The 19531-nt window shown below is 56.4% G+C and overlaps 2 protein-coding genes across 3 annotated transcripts in view; both read right to left on the bottom strand.

Annotated features, from left to right (window-relative positions):
* Positions 1 to 497: 497 nt before the first annotated feature.
* Positions 498 to 4586, bottom strand: DPM2 (dolichyl-phosphate mannosyltransferase subunit 2, regulatory). The gene is made up of 4 exons (XM_017892897.1): positions 3514 to 4586; positions 3135 to 3224; positions 1952 to 2054; positions 498 to 1185 (listed from the first exon to the last, which is right to left on the bottom strand). Exons 1-4 carry the CDS (start codon positions 3514 to 3516, stop codon positions 1127 to 1129), a joined length of 255 nt encoding a protein of 84 aa, XP_017748386.1. The 5' UTR covers positions 3517 to 4586; the 3' UTR covers positions 498 to 1126.
* A 1616-nt stretch (positions 4587 to 6202) lies between these two features.
* The window catches only part of EEIG1 (estrogen-induced osteoclastogenesis regulator 1), a 41074-nt gene continuing 27745 nt past the window's right edge, over positions 6203 to 19531 (bottom strand). For both annotated transcript variants that reach the window (XM_017892895.1, XM_017892896.1), the window contains exons 2-11: positions 19172 to 19292; positions 18942 to 18971; positions 15797 to 15913; positions 14060 to 14106; positions 13763 to 13917; positions 11347 to 11451; positions 11065 to 11260; positions 10390 to 10511; positions 10228 to 10297; positions 6203 to 8851 (exon numbers count right to left, since the gene is read on the bottom strand). In XM_017892895.1, coding sequence (XP_017748384.1) covers positions 8806 to 8851; positions 10228 to 10297; positions 10390 to 10511; positions 11065 to 11260; positions 11347 to 11451; positions 13763 to 13917; positions 14060 to 14106; positions 15797 to 15913; positions 18942 to 18971; positions 19172 to 19292 — 1009 coding nt within the window. In that variant the 3' untranslated portion in view covers positions 6203 to 8805. The remainder of the gene's footprint in view (positions 8852 to 10227; positions 10298 to 10389; positions 10512 to 11064; positions 11261 to 11346; positions 11452 to 13762; positions 13918 to 14059; positions 14107 to 15796; positions 15914 to 18941; positions 18972 to 19171; positions 19293 to 19531) is intronic.

Genomic DNA, 19531 nt, shown 5'->3' with positions numbered 1-19531 from the left:
TTCTTTTTTCTCTGTGATGAGGAAGATACCTCTGCCAACTGGAAGAAGAGTGAGGGTCCCGGGTTTGAGGAATGGGGGTTTATACTAGGTGCGGTGGCAAATGGGAGAGCCAGCTGCCCAGGCGCGGTGGGACTGCTGGAAGGCTGGGGGCTGGGCCAGTCCAGCCAACCTGAACACACAGCAGCCTTCGCTGCTCAGGGCCACGTTAAGCTGGGCTGTGGGGCTTTTAGGGGAGTGGCCCAAAGGTCCCTAAAGTAATAAATCCAACCTGCTCAAGCTGGCACAGAGGAGGCATGGCACAGGGGTGCCAGGGCCTTCAATGACTCCCAGCTGTGAGCTCCATTGGGTAGGACGCACATCTCTCCCAGTCCCTGCTTTATCCCCAGCGCACAGGGTCAGGGCAGAAGGCCCGAGTCACCCCCACTGTACAGGATCTCCTAACCCAAGACCACTCCCAGCCCGCTCCAGCCCCAACCCTGGGTGAACACAGCACAGAGACAAACACATCATCAGTGTTTATTGGTCAGCTCTCCCAAACAGGCCAGCCCTGGGGCTTTGGGGCTGGGCCTCCATGAGGAGCGGTCGGTCAGCAGCTAATATGCCCTGAGCCCCAGGGCTGGTCCTGGGGTCTGTCAGTCCTTCCCCAGGCGTTCCAGGTCCAGAAGGCTTTGTGGGGTCTTGGGCTATGTCAGGCTAAGGAAAGCTGCCTTGCTGGAGGAGCAGGACTTGTGGAGAGAGGTCAGAGAGGTCACACATGCGGACTTAGAACCTCCTAAGTCCAATGTCAGCATGTGACAGGAGGGGAAGTGAGGCAAAATGGCAGAACCCAGGGGAAAAGGTGGCAGGGAGTCTGAAAGTGAGGTTGGGAGGCCAGCATCTTTTAGGCCCTGAGCAAGAAGGGGGTGACTGGAGTCTTCCAGGTATTCCTCCCTCCTAGCTTCTGGAAGTGGGAGTCAGGGAGGGGGCTCCGGTCAGGCAGGGGTAAGCTCCATGTCATGGGGACTCTGCAGGACAGGCAGGCTTGAGGCGCCACTGTGCCTGGACAGGTTCTGCAGGCTCCCCTACTTGGTCCCTGTGCTGGAGGGGAAGCAGAGAAGGGGCTGGCAGCCTCATCCCCGCGGGAACTTCACTGAGCCTTCTTGGTCACCCTCTCGCTCTTCAGCATCACGTAGGTGATGAACAGTCCTGGAATACATAGACCAGAAAGGCCACGTAAGATCTAAGCTCAGGGCTGCTGGGAGGCCAGGGCACGACACAGCAGAGCCACCCACATGCAGGGCTGTGAACCTACCCAACCACCCTCCAGGGAACCTGCTCATCTCCCTAGTCATTTGTCAAGCCATACGTCCACTCACATTCATTCAACAAACACCAACTGAGTGCCTGCCTCAGGCAAGATGCTGCATTTAGTGTTTCAGATTCCAAGGGGAACAAGATCCACCCATCTATAGATCACCCGGTCAACCACTTGTCCACCTACATACCTACCCACCTCCTACACCTCACCCACCCACCCATCCATCCACCCATCATCCAGGCACCCGGCTATTGACTGACTCATCCAAATGACTTTCTGAGCACAACCTCAGTGCCATAGCCCATTCTAGATGCACAGTAATGATGGAGACACAGTTCCCGCCCCTAGGAAGCTATGAGAGAGAGAGGTGTAGGAATTAGAAGCCAGGGTGACAAGAGGGTGACTGAGGTGTGAGTAGAGTGATGATGGGGTTGGGGGCAGGAAAGAGGGGGACAGGTCATTGGAGTCCAAAAAGCCTGGGGCACCAGGAAACCCAGAGGTTACTGACTGGCAACCTCGAAGGATGAACAGGAAAACCCCAGGGGTGAGGTCGGGGCAAGGAGCTTCCAGCAGTGCCAAAGTGTGGAAGCATGTTCAGAGGTGGGGTCCTCCCGAAACCCTGCCCGGGGTCAAGGGGAGGAGGTGATGACTTACCCACGAACAGGAGCAGCAGGAGGCCTGCAGCCAGTGGGATGGCGACAGCATAGGCTCGGGGCAGGAAATACTTGTGGATGACATGCTGACTGTCGATGAATGGCTGGCATTGAGGGCAGAGCTCTGGTGAGCCTTGCTCGCCTTGCCCAGCCCCCAAGCCCAAACATACCACCTCCACCATCTAAGGGGTTGGCTCATTCAGAGCACTGGGCCTGCATTTGCTTTTCTTTAAGATTATGGCATTTGGGTGTCGTGGTTTCTTTCCTTCCTTAATTTCTTTTTTTTTTTTCTTTTTTTTTTGAGACGGAGTCTCGTTCTGTCGCCCAGGCTGGAGTGCAGTGGCCGGATCTCAGCTCACTGCAAGCTCCGCCTCCCGGGTTTAGGCCATTCTCCTGCCTCAGCCTCCCAAGTAGCTGAGACTACAAGCGCCCGCCACCTCGCCCGGCTAGTTTTTTGTATTTTAGTAGAGACGGGGTTTCACTGGGTTAGCCAGGATGGTCTCGATCTCCTGACCTTGTGATCCGCCCGTCTCGGCCTCCCAAAGTGCTGGGATTACAGGCTTGAGCCACCGCGCCCGGCCTCCTTCCTTAATTTCTTATTGGTATTTACCGGGCACTTGCTTTGGTGCCTGCCATAGGTTGGTGGTGGGGACAAGAGAACAGGGGACAAGAGACCTGCCCTAAGGCACTCACAGCCTAGCAAACAGTACATGAGGAATCCTCGACGGACTCCCAACCTGGGCCTCCAGGGATTCACTAATATTTTTTCCCTAAAGGATAGCAAGTTCTGCACTTCCAAACACACTGCACTTCTTAAGCAATGACCAACAAGTTTTCCCACAAGAAAAAAGTATCCTAAAGGCCTTCACAGATATCACTGGCGCTCGCCATGCCTGAGTCAGCAGGCTAACCCAGAAGGAACATAACTCCCCCAAAAGTCAAAGCAAGCTGGAAACAGAGTTTTAAGTGTAGCAGCTAAGGATGCAATCTTGGGCCAGATCCTTCTCCCCGCGTCTCAGCTATCTCATCTATAAAATGCGGCACCACTGGCATCTTCCTCATAGAGTTGTTCTGGAGACGAGGCAGGCAATGAAGCCAGCGCCGTGCCTAGAACCTACATAGAAGTTGCTTTGGCGGTGCCAGGGTTACCGGAAGGTGAGCATGGGACGGGGAGAATGACATACCAAGAGAATCACCCAGGCGGTGTAGTAGGTGAAGATGATCAGGCTAACGGCGACGAGGCCGAGTCCCACCACCTGGTCTGTCCCCGTGGCCTGGAGAAAAGGGAGGTCTCAGCTGACGAAGTGACTCTATTTTGGCGCACTGATGGAGGCGGGGCGTCGCGGCCCGATCACGGTCTAAGCTTCCCATTCAACAGATGCTAGAAGGCTGACTAGGGATCAGTTTCTAGGCTGGGAGAGAATGCCAGGCCTCCGCGTTGTCGTCCGTACAATAGGGGGGGCGGGAGAGCAATCCCCGTTCCAGTGCCCATGCCCCAGCTCCTGAGCACCCGAGACCCTACCCCCAGACGCCCCTATCTCCGGCACTCTGTCCCAATCTCACCATTTCCCCGCGCGTTCAGTCACCGGAGCCGCAAGCCACATCCGGTTCCGGATTTACGCTTTTCCGCCTTTGGACTGCGGAGCGCGCCGGGAGTCGTAGTCCCCAGGCCGGCTCAGGCCCACGTCGTCCGAGACTAGCAGGAACCGCCTTCTCTCCTTTGCATATCGGGCAAGTGTAGGTCTCAAGAGCATTGTGAGGCCGGTTGCTGCCCGAATCTCCCTAGGGAATGGGACTGAGTTGGGGACCCAGACTCCCTGGCCTTCATGGCCACAGTCCTGTCGCCGCCCCACCAAAAGCCAATCTCTAAGTATTCCAAAGTCCTGGGGTCAGAGTGAGATGGGAGTGCGGGATCGGAAGTTCCATTTTTCAGATGGGAAAACCGAGGCTCAGATAAAAGTAGATCCCAATCCGAGTCAGTGGTGAAGCCGACACGGGAACTGGGGGCCGTAACTAGTCTGTAGGTGGGAGAGGCGCAGAGAACGTTCACTTTCCAGCCTAGGATGGGCGGGGGAGGGTCTGTCCCCAGCCCGCATGAATGGGGAGGATTTGGATTGGTGGAGAGGAGGCGCCCTCCTCACCATCGCCTGGCCTCCCGGGCAACCCTCCGGATGTCCCCTCCCTTCTTTCACCGCTGCCTCTCGCAGCAGCCCAGACATGTTTCGGACCGGAACCCACGCACAGGCCCCTCCCCGGTCTTGGAGGGTCCTTCCTCTGAGAACAAAGGGATGTTGGGCCAGATCATCTTCCACGCTTCTTCAGCTCCGAGATAGGAACGCGGTCCCCCACCACTCACCGGCCGGCTGCTCCTCATCCATCCGGTCTCACTGGGACGCCACCTTCCTCAGGGAAGCCAGCTGGGAAGGGTTTTTTTTCTTTCTTAGAGATGGAGTTCTATGTTACCCAGGCTGGTATCGAACCTGGGCTCAAGCGATCGTCCCAGCTCGGCCTCCAAAAGTTTACAGGCTTGAGCCACCGTGCCCAGCCTCTTGTGCCTTTTAATTCACTGACACACTTGCTGATCCGGCCCTGTCAGCTCCCTAAGGGTAGGATCTGAGGTTCCTGCTGTATCCCTGGCACCCCGTGGAGGCTTGACCCAAAGTAAGAGCTGTTTTTTTTTTTTTTTTTTCCCAGAGATGGGAGTCTCACTGTCGCCCAGGCTGCAGTGCATTGGCATGTTCTCAGCTCACGCAACCTCTGCCTCCTGGGTTCAAGTGATTCTCCTGCCTCAGCCTCCCGAGTAGCTGAGACTACAGGCGCGTGCCAACACGTCCAGCTAATTTTTGTATTTTTTAGTAGAGATGGGTTTTCACTGTGTTGGCTAGGTTGGTATCAAACTCTTGACCTCAGGTGATCTGCCCACCTCAGCCTCCAAAAGTGCTTGGGTTACAGGTGTGAGCCATTGCGCTCGGCCCAAAGTAAGAGTTTTGAACCAGCCAGCTTTAAAATTCAGTGATTGTTTAGAGCCTGAAGTACAGCATCTGGACTCCAGGCCTCCCTGAGGGGTTATGTGGAGGCCTTTGGCCTGCTGTCCCCACCTGGGGGGTTTGGGGAGAGATGTGCTCTGAGCCTGGCATGGTTCACTCCCTCTGGCATTTATCTCCTTGGTTTGTTGGAAGCCCATCCTGTCACTCAGGCTGGAGTGCAATGGCACGATCTTGGCTCATTGCAACCTCTGCCTCCTGGGTTCAAGTGATTCTCCTGCCTCAGCCTCCTGAGTAGCTGGGATTACAGGCACCCACCACCACGCCCAGCTAATTTTCTATTTTAGTAGAGATGGGGTTTCTCCATGTTGGTCAGGCTGGTCTCAAACTCCTGACCTCAGGTGATCTGCCTCCTGCCTCAGCCTCCCAAAGTGCTGGGATTATAGGCGTGAGCCACTGCGCCTGGCCAAGAGCAACATTTTTAAACCTACAATCCGATTCTTTTCCCTTATCTCTCAGGAGACTTTGGGCTCAGCTAGGAGCCCACTTTTACCTCCCTCCCCGGGTGTGCATATAACAGAGGAAGGGGCAGAATCCGCCTTCAGGGTTTAAAGAGGCTGTAAGTGGGGGTCAGCCCTGAGGAGTGGGGTGAATGCTATCCTGGGATAGAGATGGAGCCCTGGTGGCCTGATTCCTCCTGGCCTGGCCAGTACCATTGTACCTTCCTGCCACCTCCAAGCTCATTAAAGACCCAGAGTGACTTGCCTGTCCCAGAACGACTTGGGAGGGTCAGAAACAGGGGTGAGGGGCCCAGGGCAAGCCTGGGCCTATAAACGATGGCAGCCTGGGGCTTTAGTTTGGGAACACATTCACACCTCCTATAGGTCAGGCTGCACACTCCCGTTATTTGATAACCCCATCTGCAGGTGAGGAAACTGAGGCACAGTTATTTGTCCTCAGGCATGCTCCTTAGAGGCCACTTGATTGCAGAGAAGGTCTACAGGGCAGTGGTTAGAACTTGGCCCTGAGGACAGAGCTTTCGCTCAGTATGAGGCTGGCAGGTAAAGGCCCTCTCAGTTTCCTCCTCAGGAATCTGGAATGATGAAGGTGGTGATGATTGTGCCTGTAGCCAGGACCGGGAGAACCCTGGACCCCTACATCTTCCCCACCCTTGGAATGTCACTATACACATCTGGCGTCCTTCTGATGTTGCCTTTGACCCGAAAGTCAATATGATAAAGTAACAACGTAAAAACAAAACAGCAAAAGAAACAAAAACTGAAACATTTAATTTTTTCCCCTCAAACCATGACACTGACACTAGGCTGATTTCCCCTAACAATGTTATTTTCTACAACAGAAGCTGGGACAGAGGAACAAACACAGCCCACTCAAGCAGTGGTGGCAACATTCTGTTAGAAAGGAGGGGACTCAAAGAAAAAAAAGACACCTCCCCCCACCTCCTTGATCACCTCCCTAAAGAGAGAACATGGACACCCTCCATCCTGGCAGACATGCCGTGTGGTCAGTTTGTGTGGTAAACAGGAACAAAAAAAACCCTAAAGATATTGTAGACCTTTATTTCTTAAATCTCCTAATAAAAACGTTAAACTTTCAAGAAGATTCCAAACTGACATTGCATAGACCAATTCCTTTCCAAAAATATCTCTGATATACTCTCCATCTCTCTCAATATATAGAATTTGAAGTCCAGGAGCTGTGGGCGCCTGGTGGGAATTCACTGAGCTCAAGGGGACAGGAGGGCTGAGGACAGGGCTCCCACATGGGAACAACAAAGCCAGGCTTTCTGGCCTCTGGCTCCAGCCAGCGTCAATTTGGTTGTGGCCGAATTCTCAGTCCAATCACCCTGGCCCAGGGCCTGGTGTGGGAGGATGTGGCAGGCTCTATCTCCTTCCGGGGTTCCTGGTCTGGAGGAGTCTCCCCAACAGCACCAAAGCCGGCTATTTTCTGCCCAAAGCCCCAGAACTTTGAATGAGAGGCAAATCTACCCTGAATGTACCTCCCTCCTAGGCTGGGTGAGGTCACACAGACATAGAAGGGCAGGACAGAACTCCCCCCATCTTCTGGGGGCGAATTCGTCTGGACACAGTGCGGTCAGCTTCCTTTTTAAAGTGCCAGTTATCTGTGGGGCAGGAGGGGACTCTCAGGGCTGAGCAGAGCCTTCTCCAGCCTGAGTAAACACTCTGTCCCACCTCGGCAGGCACCTTCTAACATTCATTTTCTAAGGGTTAGGTGAGTAAAACAACAAATGCTAGAAATGCTCTGGTCCCAATGCCAGGGAGTTCCAAGACCAAGAAGCCCAGCTCTCACCAGCAAGGGAAGATGGGGAACTAGGGAAGGAACCCTCCCAGTCTGGGGAGGGCACCTGCACCCCTCCCAGAGAGAGAAGCCCCCATCCCGGCCCCCCAGCTGGGCCCCAGCACTGCTGGAACCAGCCGGCAGGTGGGGCAGAAAAGCAGCACCTCCCCTCACCTGGGGGAGGAGACAATATTGAACCGTGAACTCAAGAAGAAAGAAGGAAAGAAAAAATGAAAAAAGCTACAGGGCTAAGTAAACACCAGCCTGCTGGGTTTATACAAAACGAGTGAAATTTTAAAGGGGCAGGAGAGTTTGTCCAGGGACTGGCTGGCAGCCAGAACCCACCTTCAAGCAAGTTACAAGGACTTGGGGGAAAGTGCTGAGAGCAGAGGCTTTAGTAGGGGGCAGGGCCAGACTGCTTCCCGCTGGGAAAGCACATCCCTTAAAGGGGCCCTTCCCCCTTGCCCAGAATGGGGGGATGCTTACAGAGGAAGGCTGAGGCTTTTCTGGCAATGGAGCCAGCTCCGGACCAGTCCAGCCACAGCCCACCTGCCTCTCTGGCATCCACCCCAGTCAGGGCAGCTGACCCTGAGGGCAGAGAAGGACTTTGCTTGCTCCAACCTTCCTGCAGGAAAACCAGCTGCTCAGGACCCAGCCCTGGGCAGAGGGCACCGTCAGTGCTCAGACCTTTCTCAGCACGGGTCTCAGACCTGAGCTGGAGCTAACTGGAGGGAGGAGAGGCAGCACCCGTTCCCGCCGGGCTGCTGGACCCTGGGCCTCTGACTGCACAGCAGGCAGTGACCAGGAGTCTTTGGGAAGGGGCCCAGGGAAGGGGAGGTGAGGGGCCAGCGGGACTGTGCTGGGGGTGAGCATGTGCAAAGTGCAGGCTGCAAGGCAGCGGGAGGACTTTCGCCGGGGGAGGCAGGGGTCTCGATCTGGAGTGTGGGTGGGGTGTGAGGTCATGGCTCCCAGGAAGAGGCCGCCAGCAGGTCCCCCAGGACACAGGAAGGGACAGCTGAAGCACTAAGCAGTCAGACAGTCACAGGTGGCAGGATTCTGGAGGCGGTCTGGCCCCCGCACTACCAGGGCAAGGGAGCAAGGCCCTGCCGCTAAGATGTGACCAAAAGCCAGTGCTCCTGGAGTGAGTGGGGACACAGGTAGAGAAGCCCCTCAGTCACAGGCATCTCTACATTTAGGAGCTGCTGCATGTCCTCAGCCAGAGGGCCGGGTCAGTCTCTGGCAGCAACAGTCCTGGCCAGCTCCTTCTTGTCCACGAGCTGCATGGGCCCGCCTGGCCCGCCTGGCCTGCCCTCTAGTGGTTCAGAGGAGAATATTCACAGTGGTGCCTGGGCCTTGGTGGGCCAGGAGGGTCCCAGCATGGATGGGAGGGCAATGGAATGATGCTAGGGGGACAGTGTGGACTGGAGTGCATGGAGGAGGCATGGAGGAGATATGGCGCAGAGGTGATCTGAAGGGGAACGTTCCTCATGGAATGATGCGGGTCTGGACTCCAGAGAAAGCAGGACTCTTCTCCAGCCCGGACACCTGCTCCTCAATGGCTTTCAATCACAACTGGCTCGTAGACCCCAGAAGAGACCCTGCAGGTGAGACAGGTCAGCATGTCCCCATCAATGTCCCATTTCCTGAGTGCTCCACTGGACCAGGCCTTTGGAGGTGTTTCACAAGCAGGTGCTGTTAACCAGCCCCGTGTTGCAAAGGGGCCAAAACCAAGGCCCAGCGATGGTAAGTCCCTTGCCCACAGTGACACAGATAGTAAGCATCAGTCTGTGGGGCCTGCAGAGCACTTCCAGGCATGTCTGGCTGTGCCACGCCATCCTCACAGTCACCTTAGCAGGGAGTGACTACACCCTGCCCCACTTGACAGGTGAAGAAACTGAGGCTCAGAGGGATGTGAGGGTGGCCAAGAGGGCAGTGGGAAGTCAGGAAACCTGGTCAGCTCCTTTCCCTGCTGAGCCCAGGCCTAGTCCTGGAGTCGGGGACTCTCAGGGCTCAGCATGTAGCTCTGCTGTGATCTCACTCCCAACCAGATTGGTTTCTTTCCTGGAGATGCTTCCTCATTTTCAGAGGGGGCCAGGGAGGGGTGTGTTTACAAACCCCTAAGGAAGCCAGCCCCTCAGTTTCCTTCCTGCTCACTGCTCCCCCACCCCCACCTCAGAGCAGCCCAGGAAGGCTACTGCAAGGTGACAGCTGCCATTCCAGGCTGTGGCCAGCAGGAGTCAGCAGAGCAGCGTGAAAGGGCAGCCTCTGCGCAGCAGACTGGCCGTGCCTCTTCCCTGGGGATGTGGATGTTAGGCAGGCTCCCCACCTGCCCTCAGTAGCCTGCCCATTGGAAGCTCATTTGCTCACTCGCTCATTCATTCGGTGAGCCAAAAGCACATGGAGAGCCAGGCACACAGTCAACATGCTCCGAATGAATGCCTGTGATGCGGCATAGACTCTATAAACTGTAGTTCCTGCAAGTTTGGTCTCATCTATCCCCGCCATCTGGGGATGCCGTGTAGGCAGCAGCCTGCGTTAAACCAGGCCTTCGCTCAGGGCCTGGTGCCTAGATGGTGCTAGGGAAAGATTTGTTCAGTAAACCCATGAGGCATCACCACCACCATTGTTCCCAGTCCCTGGAGCTGGGAGGAAGGGGAAGGGAGGATTCTAAATAAACGTGTGAGGCCCCTGCTGTGTGCCGAGCCCTGTGCCAGGCACTGCCCGAGGTGACCCTGTGAACCATGGGAACTGACCAAACCTGTCCGTGCCCTCACTGCCCCAGGCTCCCAGGTGAGGTGGTGGTGTCCACACCGCCTGACGGATGGGGAAAGGGAGCTTCAGAGACATGACAGGCCCAGGGTCACACTGTGGCGACAAGACTTGGCATTCAAGGCCAGGTGAGTGGACTGTGGGGACTCTGCTCTCACCCCCAAGCCCCAGCCGCCCCGACGACCCCTCCCTGAGCCTGCCCTACCTGGTGGCAAGCTGGATGCCGCTCAGTGTGGCGGAGCCATCGCGGCTCACGAACAGCCGGAGGTTGCTGTCTGTGGGAACACAGGGGAGGATGGAGGCTGAGTGGGGCAGGGCTAGCCCTTGGAGCAGGTGGCCTCGCCCCCACCAGCCCGGCACGGCTCACCCTCGGTGTTGCTGCCATCCGTGAAGTCCTGGCTCTGCACGATCTTCTCCACGATGGCATCCGCATCAATCCTCGTGTCATCCACCCAGGTTGGGTGGCTCTCCACCGAGTCCTTCTTCCGCCTGGGTCGGATTTTGGGGGGGCAAGTCACAACGGTCAGAGCAGTCACAGGCGCAAGCACAAAACCACGACAATAACGCCGGCCAGCTGCAGCAGTGCTCAGAATGTCCCTGTGTGCTCCGTGCTGTGCTTCACTGAACCCTTGTGTGCACAATAGGGTGCAGCTGCCATCATGAGCCGGTTTTATAGATGAGGATGCCAGGCAACGAGCAGGTAAGTCAGCTTCCCAAGGCCATCCAGCGCATAAGGAGTGGCTCTAAGGCTTAGCCCAGTTGTCAGGCCCACAAACTGTGCTCTTGTCCGATCCGCAAAACCACAACAGCAGCCATGAACAGAACCTGCTGCATGCCGGGCATGGCTGCACCCTTCAGGGCCATGAGCTGGTGGAATCATCACCACCCAACCCACTGAGCTGGGGACCCTCCGGTATCTGTGTTACAGGTAAAGAAGCAGCTGGGGACCCTACGGTCCCTGTGTTACAGGTAAAGCAGCAGAGGTTCAAGGCACTACTGGGAGGGGTCTATTCTCCCGGGGGCACCAAGCAGTAGGCCTCACCTGAACGAGCGGTCAGACAGATGCAGGGGCCGGGGTGGCCGCGGCGGCTTCTCTGGGGCCCGGTGCTCCCGCTCACTGCCCTCAGGGCCCTCCACAGTCATGCCAAGGCCCCCAGAGGCGCTGCTGCTGGTGGACGTGTTGCGGCGGTGTGTCAGGTCTGAGAGGCTGGAGGAGCGCGAGTGCTCTGTGCTGTAGCCTGTTGGGGGTGCCGCAGGGGAGCGTCATAATGGGGGATCCCGAGGAAGGAGGAGGCCGCAGGGGCAGGGCCAGGCAGCCACTCACCAGAGATCTTGGACTGCTGGCTGGCATAGCTGGAGTTGCGGGAGTGGCCAGAGTGGAACACCTCCTCAGGGCTGGACAGGTTCTGGTCGGGTTCCTCTGGCAGCCCTGGAAGGCAGAAAGCGGCAAGGGGTGAGGTGACAGGGGTCACCCAGTGCTGCTCACCATTGCCCTTCACAGCGTGCCCTCACAGAGCCTCCCATGGCGGGGTGCCATTTAACAGACTGAAAAACAGGTTCAGAGGAGCAGCAACCAGCCTGAGCCATAGGTCACCCTCTGAACCCAGGTCCGTTGATTCCACAGAGGGCATCCTTGTGTGGGGTGCCCACCACAGGCCAGCGAGGAGGAATGCTGAACAAAAACTGCCTCCACTACCCACAAGTGCAGTGAGAGGTGCAGAGCAGGGAGCAGTGCTTACTGGGGGTCTGGCCCAGTCTGAGGACAGGGAAGGCTTCTCCAAGGAGATGGCCTTAATGGCAGACCTCCAGGACACATCGCTGGAGGGAGCCAGCTAAGGCCTCAGGAGGGCAAGGGCCTTCCAGGCACAGAGAACAGCATTGGCAGAGGCCCCGAGGCTGGAGGGGGCCTGGGTCAGCAGAGTTGGAATGGAAGGGACAGGGTGAAGGGGAGCAGGCTGGCCCAAAGGGACAGGCCCACAGTCCTGTCCCAAGTTACCCATAAACCCAACTTCAAAACAGATTTTCCTGGCACTCCCCAGCAGGAGGCATAAAGGACCAGGTGGGACCTACCCAGGGCTGTGAGTACCCACCCGCCTTCCTGCCCAACACACCTCAGGCTGGCCTGTGATACCCCAGGCTGGCCTGTGTGCCCATCCATAACTATGTGGCTTTTCAAGTCCCCAACAGGTTCTCTGCATATGGGGGGAGCCCAGCTCCAGAGGCAAGTGGGCACTCAAGTCCCAGCCTGCCTGGGGGAGCGGCCTCCTCTACTTCACACGAAGGCACCACCTGTGCTGGGGTGGCCTGATCCCCAGATACATCTCTCTTCTGGGGACTCCCATCCAGGGGATGGAGAGAGTAATTGTGCTAGGAAGCCCCCAGCTTTCTGTTCCGGGCCTTAGCTGGCTGGGTCTGCAGGGGAAAAGGGAGTGAAGGAAGGCCAGACCCTTGAGGTCAGAGGGTCCCTCACCGCTCCCAGTTCGCAGAGGCAGAGTCACTCGGCAAGCATCTGCTGGGCCACACAAGGCCTGTGCTCTGATTCTGTGGGACAATCAGGGTTGCCACCTGATGCCTTGTTCACTCATCACCTGGGGGCGGTCCAAGGCTCATACCTCTGGGGGCCCTGCTTAGGGTTGAGGGGCCCAGCAAACACCTGGGGCAGGCCAGAGCCTCCTGTCCTGGCAGCACCCCTCCTCCTAATTGCCACGCCATCTCCTCAGGGGTTGGGGCTCTTTCACATTTTTCATAACATTAGTACCAGTGGTAATTTAATAAAAACAGAGTGCCCGGCCAGGCACAGTGGCTCACGCCTGTAATCCCAGCATTTTGGGAGGCCGAGGCAGACAGATCACGAGACCAGGACAGCAAGACCATCCTGGCTACCATCCTGGCTACCATCCTGGCTAATACGGTGAAATCCTGTCTCTACCAAAAATACAAAAAAAAAAAAAAAAATTAACTGGGCATGGTGGTGCTCGCCTGTAGTCCCAGCGACTCCGGAGGCTGAGGCAGGAGAAATGCTTGAACCCAGGAGGCGGAGGTTGCAGTGAGTCGAGATTGCACCACTGCACTCCAGCCTAGTGACAGAGACTCTGTCTAAAAAAACAAAAACAAAAACCAGAGTGCCCACTGAGTGCTTACCATGTGCGGGGCAGGTGCCCACATGTGGATAGTTAATCCCCAAAGTGACCTGGGATGTAACTGCTATTACCAATCCCATTTTCCAGAGAACACTGAGACAGAGAGAGGCAAACTGGCCAGTCAAGGACATAGAGCACGTGGGAGAGCAAGAGCTCCCAGCACGTTCCTCTGCCAGGTATACTGTGCCTCACCCCCCAAATGCAGCTCAGACACCACATCCTCAGGGAAGCCTTCCCTGGCCCCGGATGGATCCCACCTTCTGGGCCTGTCTTCCCCAGCTCTTATCCTGTTTGCAGGTAGACATGCATGTCATTTATCTATGACTTGGTTGAGGCCTGTTTCTCCTGCTAGACTGCAGGGCCATGAGGATGGGGAGGCCACGTCAGTCTCAGTCCAGGGCACTGCTGTGATCTCAGGGCCCAGCAGCACAGCCAGCACACACAAGGTGCTCAGATCTCATTAGCCCAGCAGGAGCATGCAAACACCCTCCCACCATCACCTTCCCCTCAGTCAGCATCTCCCTGGGGACCTGGGCATGACATGGAGGTAAAGCCCTCGGGCCGCTAGCAGGGGAGGGGTGAGCAAATGAGGAACTGTACCTGAGCTGAGAATGGTGGGCCGGGTCTTGGGGGCCCGGGACCCAGTCAAGGAGTTGGTGCTGCTGCCACCACTGCTGGTCCCGCCACCCTTACATGTCAGCTGCAGGGAGGAATCCTGGCCTGGGATGGAGATGGACTTGGCAGTAGATGGTGGCCTTGGGAAGACAGACAGGTGTGACTAGGGTGCCCCGCTTCAGGACCAGACGAAAACGGAGGACACCAAGAGTCCCTGTTCCTCCATCCCCAGTGCCCAGGACTGGGCTCCCATCCGCCCCCTAGGCCTGTGCCAGCACTCACGTCTTGAAGCAGGGGTCTCCAGAGAGCAGGAACATACCAATGGTGACCTGTGGCAAGGGGAGCAATCAGCCATGCCCTGGCCACCCACAGCCCGCCCAGGAGCAAGGCCCCCTGCAGCCTTTCGGCTCTGGCCTCAGAAGGGCTTGGACTCCAATCCTGTCTCTCTGCCCCCTTCTGGCTTGGGGGCTCTGGCAAAGTCACCTAACCTCTCTGAGCCCAGTTTCCCTGTGTGGAGGACAGAGATGGTACCAAGGCCTGCCTGGCAGACCAGAGGGGAGGGCATAGCAAAGTGAGGCCTGGGCTCAGCCCTGCGCCTGGCACAGTGAGCGGACTGCAGTCAGCTACAGGCCTAGACAGTGAGCTTCTCCAGGGTGGAGTCACACACTCACCCCCCGCCCTGTGTAAGGAGTACAGAGCTCAACCCAGCAGGCAGGAGAAGGAAGAGGGCTCATGGGGGCTGGCACAGCAGGTGGCGGGCAGGGTTTGGTGAAAGTCTGATGAATAAAGCATGAAGTCATTGCAAACTTAACAGCCCAAATGAAGCAACATTTGGATCCTAAAATCTAGGCTGAGATGGAGTGACAGGCAAAGGATGAGCAGGTGGGAAAGAGGGGCACAGATGCTGGGGCCAACACTTATGAAAGGGTGACCACTAGGTTGATGCTTTCTATGGCTTATTCACTCGGCCATGAAAGCAGACTAGCCTCAGGCTGTTGATGAGGGAACCAAGACTCAGAGAGGGGAAGTGACTCCCAAGACCCTGCAGACAGGACATGGGGGAGTTGCCCTTGAACCCAAGGCTACCTGGCCCCCAGGCTCCCTTGATCTGGCCTGAGGTGCACAGGGCTACTGTGCCTGTGCTTTTCAGCCAGACTGAGGCTGAAAGGCTCCAGCTCCCAAGACAATCAGTCAGGACCCTTTCTGGCATCTCCAGTTCCCTCTGCAAAGGGTCTAGGAGGCCCCAGAGTCCCTGCTCACCACCTCCTGCCCAGCTCTGCTCCAGATACAATAGGCTCTCCCTGGGTCCCCTTGCAGAGGTGCTGTTTGGACAGCCTGTTTTCCTGGCCCGGTGGAAGGTGTGGAAACAGAGGAAGAGAGGTGTGCTGATGATGGACACCCAGACATTTCTGTTCCCAAAAGGCCAACAAGGCAGCTGCCTGGGGGTGGGGCTGCCCTGGCCATTGGAAACCTGCCCATGCCTGCCCCGGAGCCCCCAGCAGCCATCGTTTTCGCTGATAATCCACTAGGGGCCAGGCTACCTACCGCCTGTCACTTGGGGCAGGATTAGGAGCTGGGCCAAGAAGTCAACTGGCTGGGGGTCAGATGCCAGCTCTGTCTGTGACTCCAGGTAAATGACTTAATGTCTGTGCCTCAACTTCCTCCCATTTGAAACTGGGACTAATCCAAGATACCACAGCTCGTGGAGCTGCTGTCAGGGGACCATGAGAGAAGAGAGGGCATGCAGTCAGCATGATGTGGACCCACTGCAAGTGGCTGCCAAACCTTGGAGACAATCAGGGCCCCGCCCTGATCTTGATGGGGAAACTGAGGCCAGCAGCTGAGCCAGGCCTCCCTCTGATAGTGGTTTCCTGATTCCTGGACTTGTACCTTCCCGATGTCTACCTATTCAGGTAAGGCCTGTATTTTTAACAACCCTTCTCCAGGGGGTTCTGATGAGCAGCCTGGTTTGTCCCCACCCCGTGGTCAGGGTGGCAGAGGCGGCAGGATCCCTAGTACCTTAAGGATGGAGTTGTCCTGACGAGTGTTCTTCGTGTCATATCCCTCGAGCAGGCAGCAGCGCACCGTGGAGCCCGAGCCCGCAAATTCGGCCAGGTTCAAGTCAGCGAAGCCCAGCTAGGAGGTGAGAGGAGCGTGTGGGAGGCTGAGAGAGTGTGGACTCCTGACTGGCGAAAGCCCAGAAGGGGTAACTTGGCAAAAGTTGGGGAGGGAGACAGACAAAGCCCCTGGGCCCACCCCACAGTCCCGACTGACTGTTGCATAACTGGACCCAAGGACAGAGGCCCCCGGTCGGCAGCACCAACATGGCAAAGCCAGGAGCTCACATCCCTGAGCTGGACAAAGCACCCTTTGTGCCACGTCCCGGCGTGCACCGGGGCCAGTGCGCCTGACATGAAAGGACATTGTTGTCCGTGACACAGATGCATTGTTCCCCGGGAAACAAGGCCGTGCTGTAGGGAGCTGCCGGGTCAGCAGGCAGGAGAGGAGGGAAGGCCTGTGGGAAGTGATGGGACACCCCCACAGGGGAGGGGCACTGCAGGATAAGCAGGAGCCCCAGGGAAGGCACCCTGGTAGAGGCCAGAGTGAGGGGCTGCTGGGCAGAGTTCAGGGTCTGAACAGGCCCTCAGGAACTCTGGGCAGAGGATCGAGGGATGGGGAGGGAAGTGGGAGTAAGTGCAAAGAGGGCATGCGCTAAGAAAGCCCTATGGATGGAGGCCAAGTCTGCTAGACCTGGAGGGGAAACTGAGGTTGAGACAAGGTGGTGCCAGGCTTGGGGACTTGGAGGACATCTCCGGTTCCCTCTGCAAAGGGTCTAGGAGGCCCCAGAGCCTCTGCTTTCCACCTCCTGCCCAGCTCTGCTCCAGATACAACAGGCTCAGAAGAGATAGATAACGAAATGTTTGAACCAATGTTTGAACCCAACCAAACCAATGAGGGATGGGTGTCAAGTACCTGCTGCCTGCAAGTCTCTACTGCAGTGCTCAGGGCACACACTCCAGAATCAGGAAAGTGGATTCAGATCCTAGCCCTGCCATGGACTCAGACTAATCCCCATTTTATAGATGAGAAAACTAAGTTCAGGGAGGGGAAGAAGCTTGCCCAGGGCCAAACAGCTAACCCAACAGAGACAGGACTGAAACTAGGCCTGATCAGCACCACGCCCAGCTACTTCTCAGGGCCTCAGTTTCCTCCTCTGTATAATGGGAGTAAAGCCTGCAGTGGGAGTTCAATTACAGAACAGAAGGGAAGGGGCCTGGCAGCGCCTGACATGTGCTGGGTGCCTGGTAAATGTTTGCCAGTGGAGGCGAGATGCTCCCAGGTGTTTGCTGGTAATTCCTTTCCTGGCTGGGCAGCAGTCCTCACCGTGTGAATCAGAGAAATTTCCACTCTGACGGCACCCTCTACAGCCTGGCTCCAGCCATATTGCTCTCTGCTTCTGGAGAGGGACGTCAGCGCCCCAGGCCAGGGTAGAGTGCACGGCCCAGCTGGCTGAGTTCCTGAGCTCTGGTCAGGGGGAAGGGCCGCGCCCTGTATAGCACCTCCCTCGGGTGAGAGGTGAGGCGAAGGCATTTCCCCTCCCAGCTGATGGAGCCCACCTTCCTGCCACTGGGCTAAGCCTCCCAGGAGATGAGAAGAGGAGGCCAAGAGTCCACCATGGAGAAGAGGGATGGAAGGCAGAGCAGGCTTATTCAAAACCAGAGCTGTCTTCTCCCTCTTTACTCAGTAGAAAAGCTCTTATTAATACTATGTAGGGGTGAACTGTTTGTGGGTACAGTGAAACCCTGGTAACAATGCACATGTCCAGCAGCAGGGCTGGCTGAGTCAACCATCGCCAGCCATGCCACGGGACACTGCTGCCCTTAGAAAGCACATAGAAATTTGTGATAACACAAAAAGATGCCCAGGATGGATTAAGTAAAAAACCAAGCTGCGCCGGGCGCGGTGGCTCAAGCCTGTAATCCCAGCACTTTGGGAAAACGAGACGGGCGATCAACAAGGTCAGGAGATCGAGACCATCCTGGCTAAACACGGTGAAACCCGTCTCTACCTAAAATATACAAAAAACTGCCGGGGAGGTGGCCGGGAGCCTGTTAAAGTCCCAGCTACTCGGAGGCTGAGGCCCCAGGAGAATGGCGTGAACCCCGGAGGAGCCTTGCAGTGAGCTGAGATCCCGGCCACTGCAGCTCCCCATGCACCCCGGCGACAAGAGATGGACCCGTCTCAAAAAAAAAAAAAAAAAAAGAAAAACCAAGCTGCAAATCTGTGTATGTATTTATTTATTTATCTGGAGGCAGAGTATTGCTCTGTCACCCAGGCTGGAGTGCAGTGGCGCGATCTCGGCTCACCGCAACCTCCACACTCCTGGTGCAAGCGATTCTTGTGCTCCAGCCTCCCGAGTAGCTGGGATTACAGGCGTGCACCACCATACCTGGTTAATTTTTTTTGCAACTGTAGTAGAGATGGGGTTTTGTCATATTGCTAAGGCTGGTCTTGAACTCCTGAGCTCAGGCAATTCGCTTGCCTCCGTCTCCCAAAGTGCCAGGATTATAGGCATGAGCCACCATGCCCAGCCATACTCGGGAGGCTGAGGGAGGAGAACTGCTTGAACCCGGGAGGTGGAGGTTGCAGTGAGCCAAGATTGTGCCATTGCACTCCAGCCTCCGCAACAGAGCAAGACTCTGTCTCCAGAAAAAAAAAAATCATGTTGTTTGCATGCACTTAAGTACACATAGAGGGTGTTCATTTTGCATTTCTCTAAACCACATGCATAGATTTTTATTCGCTGCTCTCTTTGTATAGCATATTTCCATTTTTCCTTCTTACAAGGTCTGCAAAGGTCTTAATCAATCCCAATAATGGGGTCCCAGAAAGAGGCCTGGAGAGAGGAAAGGGGACAGAAACTGGCCCTTTTGCTCAGTGAACTTCTGTACCATTTGTATTCCAACAACCGTATGCTGCCTTTATATTGAGTGCAAAGGCCATCAATAAAGATATTTCTAAAAAATAACGCATCTCAGGTAGGGCTGAGTGTCTCTTGCTTGTGGTAGAGAAGGGGCTGGAGGTTTCCCTTGTGCCTGTCCCGTGCCACCCCACATTCCATCCCACATTCCATCCCACTGCCCCTTCACATAGCCCCTCTTACCTTGGAATAAGCCTTCCCGCCTTTCAGCTCCTGCACAAGGAGGGAGACACGAGCAGCAAGTTGACTAGGGAATCCCAGGGACCTCATGCATCTCCCCCAGTCCCCCCAGATCTGAGGGGAGGAGGGCAAGGGGCAGAGCAACTCTCTCCATTTTCAGCTGGGGGTGCGGACTCATGAGGAGAGGGGCCTACCGCCCAGCCCAGCAGCCCCACATGCACCCTTGGCCTCACCTTGCGCACAGACACGCGGAAGACACAGGGGTCCAGCAGGCCGGTGGCCGGGTTAGCACTCATCTTACACACGAAGGTGAACCTCTTTCGCCACCGCACGCAGTTCTCCTGTACCTCCTCCCTGCAGGCCAGAGGTGACAGGTGAGCACAGGCATGCGCATCCGCGCCAGGGGACCCCATGTGGTACCAGGGACACAGCAAGAGCCCTGCCCATTGGGAGTGAGGCAGTGGGAAGCTTCACTTTCACCATGTCACAAAGTAGCTGTGTTTTCACAAGAATGTACTCGTGTAGTTGTAAAAACAACAGCAAAAAGGTAATAAAAATGAGATAAACACAAGGCAGGGGTGAGGTGAGCTAGG

Source organism: Rhinopithecus bieti, unplaced genomic scaffold, assembly GCF_001698545.2.
Source record: "Rhinopithecus bieti isolate Rb0 unplaced genomic scaffold, ASM169854v2 scaffold_22745, whole genome shotgun sequence".
Taxonomy (NCBI): domain Eukaryota; kingdom Metazoa; phylum Chordata; class Mammalia; order Primates; family Cercopithecidae; genus Rhinopithecus; species Rhinopithecus bieti.
Note: the sequence above shows the minus strand (reverse complement) of the source record. Positions and strands in the feature narration are given on the sequence as shown.